Below are 11,035 nucleotides of genomic sequence, written 5' to 3' on the forward strand. Positions count from 1 at the left end.
TTTCCTCATATATAAACTCCTGTAAAACAAGAAGTCATAGCTGGACAATTGCATGTTCCTAGTCACCCTGGTGTGCTAAAAAAAAGGTAAATATTATGGGAATATACTTCAGAGATATTTTATTCATAAAAAAAATCTAGGGGCCAATTGTGACAATAATTGTGGCCAACGTTTTAGAGAAAAACATTTATTTCATAATGTGATTCACATTTTCATATTTTTGCCAATTTTTTGAATGAAAGATCAAAAGGATAAATGATGCAGATATATTTTTTACAGCCATTTTTGATCATATTTACCAGGGGTATGATTAATTCTGAGCAGTTTGTGTTATGACACTGGTGGATTAATGTGATACTTGTGGGGTGACAAATCTAGAATAATATCAGATATACAAAAACATTAAAATTTATGCCGGAACTGGGTTAAGCAAATTTAAAATGTAAAGTATATGTGAACAGCAACAGTGTTGCTGGCCATTCAACATCTATGAATTCAGCATTGGTTTTCAGCCTCCAGGGAGAGCATTAACAATATTTCATACTCAAATGTGATGTGCAACACCACAGTACTCAGCAATTTTTATATTTGCTCACCACCTTTAAACTTTTTGAAACCTTAGTGATTCTAATCCAACCATAAATCCCTGCTGAGAGTTTAGAAGGTCACAGTTTGAAAAATATGTCATGAATGTGGTGTAATGCTCTATTTAATAACTGACTGACATATGCTTTGTGAGTTTAGATATGGAAATTTACATTTGTATCGCTGAATATAGTGGTTTAAGCAAATTGAAATGTGTTTTAAGAAAATTAACTCAAGAATATGAGCCTGATTCTCAAACGACTAGCCACTGCACATCTGCTTCATCCAACAGGCAATTTTAAACAATGTCTCTCAGTAGCATTTACATTTTCCTTGTTGGCTTTACTAATTGTTTCTTTTTCAAAGTTTCTTGCTCAAAACAGTTCAGCTTAGAAGGAGATTACTTACTGGGTGGCCTTTTCACTCTACATGAAATTGACCATGAGACACCCCTGTTCTCCCCAGAGACCACTGAATGTTTCAGGTAAGCAAGGATTTTTTTTATCAGTCAGGTTGTCAATATGCAAAATTGTAAATCACAGCAGCATTTGCTCAAAGTCAAATTTATGAAGTGAAAATTCAATTGCATGCTATTAACTTCCTCACTGATGTTTTCAAGGCACAGTCCCTCAAAATCTGGCTATCAGATGTTGCAAGTAATGAGGTTTGCTGTTGAAGAGATTAATAACTCCACGACTCTTCTGCCCAATGTTTCTTTGGGCTATGCCATTTTTGACCATTGTTCTAATACAAAGAATATCCCTTCAGTTTTAAGTTTTATTTCAAAGAATGGGTCAATAAAACCTAAAGAAAAACTGAACTATCAGCCTAAAGTGATTGCTTTAACAGGGCCCCTGGGAAGCACACAAACTATTACTATTGCACCACTATTCACAATGGACCTTATACCTATGGTAAGTTAAGCTTCTTTTTATACAGTTTATATAGCAAAATACTTACTGCCCTTTGTTCAGTACTACACATTTATTATATTCAGTAAAATGCTAATGAATTGTTTATAATTTGGTTTTTCTTCTGTTTCAAAGGTGAATTATGGAGCTTCTAGCTCTGCATTAAGCAACAAACTTAAGTATCCTGCTTTTGTAAGAACAATGCCTAGCAACAAAAACCTGATAGAAATGATTATTCACATCATTCAATGGTTTGGATGGAACTGGGTTGCCTTTCTTGGTAGCCAAGATGATTACAGTTCAGATGGACTAAAGCTGTTTAACACGTATATAAGGAATACTGGCATTTGTTTGGCCTATCAAGAGAGTCTAAGCCTAAATGCAAACTACAGTCTAACAATTCAAAAGATTGATAATGCCGATATCAATGTCATTGTTGTTTTTGCTAAGCCACAATATGCAAGCAAAATGATCAAAGCAGCCATAGCAAACAACATCCAAGACAAAGTATGGATTGCAAGTCAAGCATGGGCTATGAATCAACAGCTTCCCAGAGAGCCAGGAATTGGGAAAATTGGCACAATCATTGGTATTACGGAGAGATTGTCGACATTGCCTGGATTTAATGAATTTGTCTATAAAGACAAGAGATCAACTGATGTCACCCATAATGAAGAGAGTGACATCCAGAGTAAGAGTAAGACATGTAATCAAGTTTGTGATTACTGCACATTGTGGACCGCAGAGGAGATTATAAATGAGAATCCCACTTCCTCTTTTGCCATTTATGCTGCCATATACACCATAGCTCATGCATTACATAAGGTTCTGCAGTGCGACATGAATGGATGCCGCAAAAACACAGTGGTAAAGCCATACATGGTAAGAGAATTCATTTGAATTTATGACAAGTTGATCAATATATTACATTATAGAAGTAACAATGTTTTATTTAATTAAATATTGTTCATATTTTTATGAAATTGCATATTATATTATTTACAATATTTACAATAATTTAATAACTAAATAAAACAATATTTATATTAATTTATTAAAGTTATAGTAATATTATATTTTGTCTTTTTTTGTTAAAAAATCACCACAATTCACAACAGCTTGTGGGAGAATTTAAGAAGTTGGATTTTCCACTCAATGGTCGTCAGGTGAAATATGATGATTATTATGATCCACCCATCAATTATGCAGTTGTGCTCTGGCACACTGATGTAAATCCTCCACAGTTTGAGATGGTGGGCACATATGATACATATCCAGAACTGACTTTTACAATCAACAACTTTCTCCTGCCCTGGCATAACAATGGTTCTGTAAGTCTTCATTTGATGAGCCTTTATCTAAACATTTAGCTTTATAGATTCCAGTTTTTCCTCTGTCAATTTAGCAAATTTCTCCAAATGAAGGTCAACGCTTTTTCATGATTGAAATCAAGATCTGAGAAATTTGTGTGTTTAAAGGAATTATGTAATTAGTATTTTGTAATTTGTTAATGGGAAAAACAGTGTTTAGATGGTTAAGTTAATTGTTTGTAAAAAATAAATTAAGAAAAACTGTAACTTTAATTACACATTTTCTTATTCTTTAAAGGTTCCTTTCTCAAACTGCTCTGCTGAGTGCAAGGAGGGATTTTCAAGGCAACCTGAAGGTTATCATAGTTGCTGTTTTACATGTGAAAAATGCCAGCGTAACAGCTATGTGGATCATTCTCGTAAGTACCTTAGGATGTGGTCAATGACACCTTGGTACTTAAGTTTCTTCTGTCCATTCTATCACCACAATATACTTTATGGTGCTTTTTTTGATTTGTGTGATTTGAAGGCAAACTATTTTCCCACATCAATTTAATTTCTAGTTTTGTTATAAAACTAGGTCATGGAAAATAGGTCCTTAATGTAATCTGCTATCACTACATGGTACAAGCTGGTTGCATCTGCAGCTACTGAGCTTGACGCTTAACATTTAAATAGTTTGGTTCTATGCTTGTGAACAAATCTTATTGCAGCAAGCAATCAGAAACCTTCCACATGCAGCTCAGCTGAAATAATATATATATATATATATATATATATATATATATATATGTATGTATGTATGTGTGTATATATATATATATATATATATATATATATATATATATAGGCACAGAGCAGAGTATGTCAGTGAAGTCAAGTAATTATTGAAGGTTCAAAAAGAGGAGGGGAAATTGGTGCTACTCCACTCAATTAAGTCAAGTCAAGTTTATTTATATAACGCTTTTCACAACATAGGTTGTATCAAAGCAGCTTCACAGTAATAAATTAAAATAATACATCAATGTTTGTTTCTAGTGGAACATCCACGTTTGGTAGTGCTGATCAATAGTATCGTTGATTGAGCAAGCCAAAGGCAACAATGGCAAGGAACCGAAAAACTCCATCAGGTGACCTAATGGAGAAAAAAAAAAACTTGGGAGAACCCAGGCCCAGTCGGGGGCCAGTTCTCCTCTGGCGTTTATGAACTAAAGACCGGATTTAACTGTAAGATTAAAAATATTATATGAATGCCTGGTCGAAAAGATGTGTCTTTAATCTAGTTTTAAACTGGGAGAGCGAGTCTGAGCAACGAACAGTATCCGGAAGACTATTCCAGTGTTTTGGTGCTAAATGTGAAAATGCTCTCCCCCTTTTGGTGGATCTGGATATCTTAGGTATGACCAAAAGCCTCGAATTTATTTAGCTTAAAGAGCGCGATGGATTATAGGGCGATAGAAGATCCGTTAAATAGACTGGAGCTAAGCTGTTTAGGGCTTTATAAGTCAGTAGCAATACCTTGTAAATAATACGGAACTTTATAGGTAACCAATGTAGAGATGATAAAATTGGTGTTATATAATATGAGCATATTTTCTTGATCTAGTAAGAACTCTAGCGGCGGCATTTTGGACTAACTGTAGCTTGTTTATTGAGGATGCAGGACAACCAGCTAATAAAGCATTACAGTAATCTAGTCTCGAGGTCATGAATGCATGAACTAGCTTTTCTGCATCAGAAACAGATAGGATGTTACGTAGTTTAGCAATGCTTCTAAGGTGGAAAAAGGCTGTTCTTGTAACATATGAAATATGATTTTCAAAAGACAGGTTGCAGTCTAGTATGACACCCAGGTCTTTTACTGTAGAGGATAAAGTAACAGGACATTCTACTATGTTAAAGTTGTATTGTGAGAGGTTTTGTGGGTGTTTTTTTGAACCGATGATTAGTACCTCTGTCTTGTCTGGATTTAATAAAAGAAAATTGCGCGTCATCCAATCTTTAACACACTCTGTCAATTTGGATAATTTAGCTTTTTCATCTGGCCGTGATGAAATATAGATTTGAGTGTCATCAGCATAACAATGGAAACTAATTCCATGTTTCCTTATAATATTTCCAAGTGGCAGCATATATATTGAGAAAAATAGAGGGCCCAACACAGATCCCTGCGGCACTCCATAGTTTACTGGAGTTATAAACGATTTTTCTCCATTTAAATAAACAAAATGGTAGCGGTCAGATAGGTATGATCTGAACCAGCTTAATGCTTGTCCTTGAACACCAGTATAATTTTGTAGTCGATCTAAGAGTATTGTATGATCTATAGTATCGAACGCAGCACTAAGATCAAGTAAAACTAATATTGAGATACAGCCTTGGTCAGAAGCTAAAAGTAAATCATTTGTGATTTTAACGAGCGCAGTTTCAGTGCTATGATGCGGCCTGAATCCAGACTGAAACTTTTCATAGATGTCATTTTCTTGTAAGAAAGAGCCCAGTTGAGCGGACACAACTTTTTCTAGTATTTTAGACATAAAAGGAAAATTTGAAATGGGTCTATAATTTGCTAGGTTATTTGGGTCTAATTGTGGTTTCTTAATGAGAGGTTTTATAACTGCCAGTTTAAATGTTCTTGGAACATAACCTAAAGATAAAGACGAGTTAATAATATTGAGGAGAGGCTCTTCCACTACAGGTAACACTTCTTTCAATAGTTTAGTTGGTATAGGATCTAGTAAACATGTTGTTGTTTTAGATGAAGTGATAAGTTTATTTAACTCTTTTTGTTCTATAGTTGTAAAGCACTGTAATTGTTCTTGCGGCCCAGGCGGTCTATATATACGGTAGCCAAGGCTAGAGGTAATAGGGATGTTTTTCGAACATCTAAGAGGGTAACATTTAGCATAATTACTTCAAACGAAATAAACTTATAGCCCGTTTTCTGAGTAACATTGAGAATATCTCTATAGATTGTTGCAACACCGCCGCCACGACCAATCGGACGGGGCTCGTGCTTATAGGAGTATCCTGCTGGAGTAGACTCATTTAAACCGAAATAATCATTTGGTTTAAGCCAGGTTTCAGTAAGGCAAAGTACATCGAAGCTATTATCTGTGACTATTTCATTTACAATAACTGCCTTAGGTGTGAGTGATCTAATGTTTAGAAGACCTAGCTTTAGAAATTGTTTTTGATTACTAATAGCAACATTTTCTGGTTTAATAACAATTAGATTTTTTCTAGATCCTGCAGTAGATTTATTATTTGATCTCACTAAACGAGGAATAGACACAGTTTCTATGCAATGTTCAACACTATTTATATCAGTTAAATTGGTGCAGCAGAGACTATGATTTGGACTTTTGGTTACTAGTCAAAAGGTATTTAACATTTTGGAGATGTTATCCGACAGAAGATCTGCTCCGAATCTGCTTGTGTGTAAGCCATCAGCACGGTAAAGCCTAGGACGCTCCCAAAACAGATTCCAATTACTTACAAAGAGCAGTTTCTGCTCATTGCACCATGACATTAACCATTAATTTAGCGCGAATAATCTACTAAACTTTTCATGACCTGAAATTTCATGATCGTTATTTCAGGTGATGTGCTGCGTACCGTATCGATCAGATTCCTGAAGTCTTTCTTCAGAACCTCCGTCTGGCGCAGCCTGATGTCGTTCACTCCCGCGTGCAGGACCACAGTTCTGTTCCACAGAACTGTTTCACAGTTCCACAGTAATATTTGGAAAGAAAACATGTATCCACCTTATTCTTACGCCCCATGACGCTTTGTTCAAATTATTGGTGTAACTTCCGTTAAGCTGTAAACAGTCAGGGAAAAGCTCAGTCTATGAACGTAATAATATGTTTAAAAAGATTGTCACAATGAGATGACATTATTCTACTCACCCTTCAACCATCGAACATTAAAAGGACATTTAAAAGTGTAAAAGCATCAACAAGGTACTTTCAACAAGAGACTATGGATAACCCCAAAAAACCTGTGAAAACAAACCTGGAAAGTTACGTGGATTTGAAGAGAAAATTATTAATGGGATATATCGTAAATTAAATCAGGAGAACAGACCACAAATGTGCAGTATATGTTGTCCTTTTTACATCCTATTACAGCCGAATTCAAAGGGAAAAAAGAAAAGAATGCAGCGACTGAAAAGACTTGACATAGATGTTCTTGTTATAAAATGTCAAAGTTAAATACCAAGTGCTATGTTATTATCATGATGTCTGAAAATAAAACATGAAGGGAAATTGACAGCTCATTCAGTCAAACTGATGGATCAGCTTTATTTGTACGGCAAAATTATGATTTGAAATGATTAGTTAAAGTCATTTTGAATGGAAGTTCCCCCAAACCGGAAGTGCCACCCATAATAGAGAGCCTAAGTCCCTCCCCTTCCGGTCGACCACCATGGGACCTTATTTCGGAAAAATATTGTATGGTAGTCAATGGCGAGAGACAACAAATATTTTGATCTCGTTTGAATTGTGCCCTGATTTACACATATGATGTTTGTCAATTTAAAAGATACATTTTAAAGTCAAGAAAGTCGCAGCTTGATGTAAAACTGCTGAGGTATAAGACTGTGAAAATACGTAATTACAAAGACTACAAACCCAGAAGGCGCACATGCGACGTCATATCTTTTCTCTCAATGAATGAAGCTAACTTTACTGAAGCTAACGTCTGTCATTTTTTCTATAGTCTTACATTATAATCGTAACGTTACGCCGTCATGCCTGAGTGTTTTGAGCCAGAATACACACATACGAGCAACGGATCTTGTGACGTACATAGTGCGAGACGAGAGATGTAGTTCATTGAGCGATTTTCACATAAAACTAAACGTTACTCTTCTGTTTTATGACAAACTGCGACTTTCTTGACTTTCATAATTACCTTTTAAATTGACAAACATCATATGTGTAGTTCAGGGCACAGTTCAGACGGAATAAAAAGATAAGTTATCTCTCGCCATTGACTTCCATACATATTTTTTCCGAAGTAAGGTCCCATGAGCCGGAAGCGGAGGGGCGGGACTTAGGCTCTCTATTTAAAACGCATTAAGATCGTCAGAAATAAGGCGAATAACTGTTTTGAAAGAATGACTAGCAGTGTGTAAAGTTTGGATTTTTGTACTTATTTTTTATTTCCACCTTGTGAAAATAGTACTAAAGCGAACTAAAGCGAATAAAAAAACTGTACAAACATTCTTCTAAAGGATAATTATTCTTTTTATGCTTAAGTATAAGCCGTACTGTATTTCTTTTCACGTGCTTATGGGTTTTTGGCAAAATGCTATTTTAAACATTTATATTATTTTACTCTTTTTCAGGGGACCCCTATACCTGTTTTCCATGTGCAGAGAGTGAATGGTCTGATGAAGGCAGCACAACTTGTAAAACACGTTCTGTTGTCTATCTTCAGTTCACAGAAATCCCCTCAATCGTTGTCATGGTGTTTGCCATATGCATAATTATTTTACTCATTGCCATATTTTGCCTTTTCTCCTACAATTACAACACACCAGTGGTGAGGTCTGCTGGTGGTAGCATGTGTCTTCTTATGTTGATATGTTTGATCATGTCTAGCATAAGTGCATTCTTTTTCTTTGGAGAACCCACATTTGCACATTGCCTCCTGAGAAATGCCATATTTGCATTTTTCTTCACTGTCTGTATTTCCTGTTTGACTGTCCGTTCCTTTCAAATTATTTGTGTTTTTAAAATGGCTGCTCAGTTCCCAAAGGTGCACAGCCTTTGGGTAAAGCACAATGGACAGTGGCTCTTCATTGCATTTTCTTCTGCCATTCATTTAATTTCTTGTGTGATATGGATGACCGTCTCTCCTGTCAAACCCATCGCTGACTCATGGACTTATAATGACCAAATTTTGCTCATCTGTGAAAGGGGGGACATGATAACATTAACCATAGTTGTGTTTATAGGTTGGTTTCTTGGTTTCCTGTGTCTCCTGTTTTCCTACATGGGAAGAGATTTGCCGAAAAATTACAATGAAGCCAAATCAATAACCTTCAGTCTCATTTTGTACTATCTGACCTGGATTGTTTATTTTACAGCATACCAATCTTTCAAGAGCAAGTATGCCACCCTTTTGAATGCATTGGCCCAGATATCCAGTATAAATGGAATTCTCTTTAGCTATTTTATACCAAAATCTTACATCATAATATTCCAACCACAAAAGAACACTCCCGCATACTTTCAAACATCTATTCAGAATTACACCCAAACCATAAGTAAGACTTAAACTTAGACTTTAGTCTTTGTGTACCCACTTTATCTTTAACATAAGAGCAGGTGCTGCCATTAATAGCTTTAATGTGCGAGGCATCTGGTCTCATCCGCTTCCAGTTATTTTAGCTGTACACAAGCTTGATTTTGCAAACTTTTATATATTATCATATTATTTGAAGCGCAAATAGTTTTAGTTATTAGAAGCGGATTAATCGATTATCCTGATTAAGTCTTGCACATTCACAGAAAATAGCTTACTTTTGAGTTGCAAATAAGGTGGATCGGATGTGAACTCTTAAACTCTGTGTTAGTGGCCTTTACTATTATTTTACCACAATCTTATAGAAACACGTAGGAAATGGATGAGAATGGAGATCTATTTTGAGGTCTAGTCTGAATTAAGATACTATGTTAATTTTGACAATATAATGTAATTTAAACACAAATGCTTGTTTTTAACTTGTAATAAAGAGCACCTTCAAAACTTCCTTAACTTGGTGTCCAGGTAATACATAGATTTGTGAAGACTAACACGTGTAACAGTATGTAATGGTATAATACATTTAAGTATGCAAGTAACAAGACTTTTCATTAAAATTTGTTTGATCAGCATTACATTTTTTGAACCTGTGAAAAAAGTACATTTTAGAATGTCCTGGTGTGTATTTGGCATGTCCCAGTTTTGCTTTAATGACAGAATTAAATCTGACCGTAACATACAAAGGACTTAGCATATATCACACATTTTTCAAACATTTGATTAGTGACCTACAAATATTAACAAATAAATGTTTCATATTTGTTTTCTACATAATTTCTACGATTTTCAAAATGTTAAAACTTATGGAGTAAACTGAATACAGTTTGAAAAGAGGGACAGTTGAAACATGTTAAACAACTTGTGTGTGCTCTCCCTGAACCATTACTTTTTTTCTCCACACATGCATGGTAGTTTTCTTATTAACTGGGTCAATTCTAAAAGACGTATGGAACTATGATCCAAAGATATCGAATAAAGTATATTTAGGGGTAAGAATTTCCCTTTACCGCCTCTCTTTAACATTGAGTAGCTTCTTGTCCTTTATGTACAGAGAGCTCAACACGCAGCAACTGAAGAAAACACATGCAAATAGAAAAAACACCAGCAGATTTAGAAAACATCTTCATCAGTGCTGCAAATACTACTGTCGCGTAGTAGCACAGCAAGCTATGCAATGCTCGTTCTCGTGATCAGGGAAGCAAGGTTACACTAGTAACTGAAACGTTTCCTTTCAATATGGTTTACTCGCATTGTGTCAATTTCTGGCGCTTATGGGGAACGCAATTCAATAGCACAGAACGGAAGGCCGTCCTATGAGCCTATAGCCCGGGGCGCTTGGGCTCCATGTGAGGCTACATGAGAGATAGGGACTTGAAAGGTTTGTCCAACATGATGGGCTCAAGCAAGGCCTGGTTAAGCATACAAAATCCATGCCTGAGGAGCAGGAATATCTTGTAGAACCTAGCAAAGACGGACAGCGAGGACCAGCTGGCCACTGCACAGATGTCAGCAATGGACATTCTGCTAAACCAAGCCCAAGAATAAGACATTCCCCTGGTAGAGTGGACCCTCACCCCAACAGGGTACTGCAAGTCCAAGGACTTGTAAGTCAGACTTGTAAAACTTGTATCCAATGTGATAACCTCTGCTTCATGATTGGCAGCCCCTTTGAGCAGCCTCCGAAGCAACAAATAGCTGCTCTAACTGTCGGAACTGGGTAGAGTGCTCGATGTACACCTTAAGGGTCCGAACCGGGCAAGTGGGTGTGGCGTCTGCTCATCCTCAGTAGAGGGGAGAGCCGTGAGTGTTATAACCTGTGCTCTAAAGTGCGTGGAAATAGGGTTGGGTATCGGTTGGGTTTTATCCGATACCAGTACCTACTCGGTATTTTTCAAACGGTTCCGGTGCTTA

At 36.2% G+C, this 11,035-nt stretch overlaps 1 protein-coding gene across 1 annotated transcript; it reads left to right on the forward strand.

Annotated features, from left to right (window-relative positions):
* Window positions 1-890: 890 nt before the first annotated feature.
* Window positions 891-9,097, forward strand: LOC308680748 (taste receptor type 1 member 1-like; the record flags this gene model as incomplete). The annotated part of the gene is made up of 6 exons (XM_081349044.1): window positions 891-1,069; window positions 1,205-1,499; window positions 1,632-2,378; window positions 2,615-2,827; window positions 3,105-3,225; window positions 8,163-9,097. 6 exons carry the CDS (start codon window positions 891-893, stop codon window positions 9,095-9,097), a joined length of 2,490 nt encoding a protein of 829 aa, XP_081205170.1.
* Between the last annotated feature and the right edge of the window lie 1,938 nt (window positions 9,098-11,035).

This window comes from Scardinius erythrophthalmus (assembly GCF_964197995.2).
Source record: "Scardinius erythrophthalmus genome assembly, chromosome: 20".
Lineage (NCBI taxonomy): Eukaryota > Metazoa > Chordata > Actinopteri > Cypriniformes > Leuciscidae > Scardinius > Scardinius erythrophthalmus.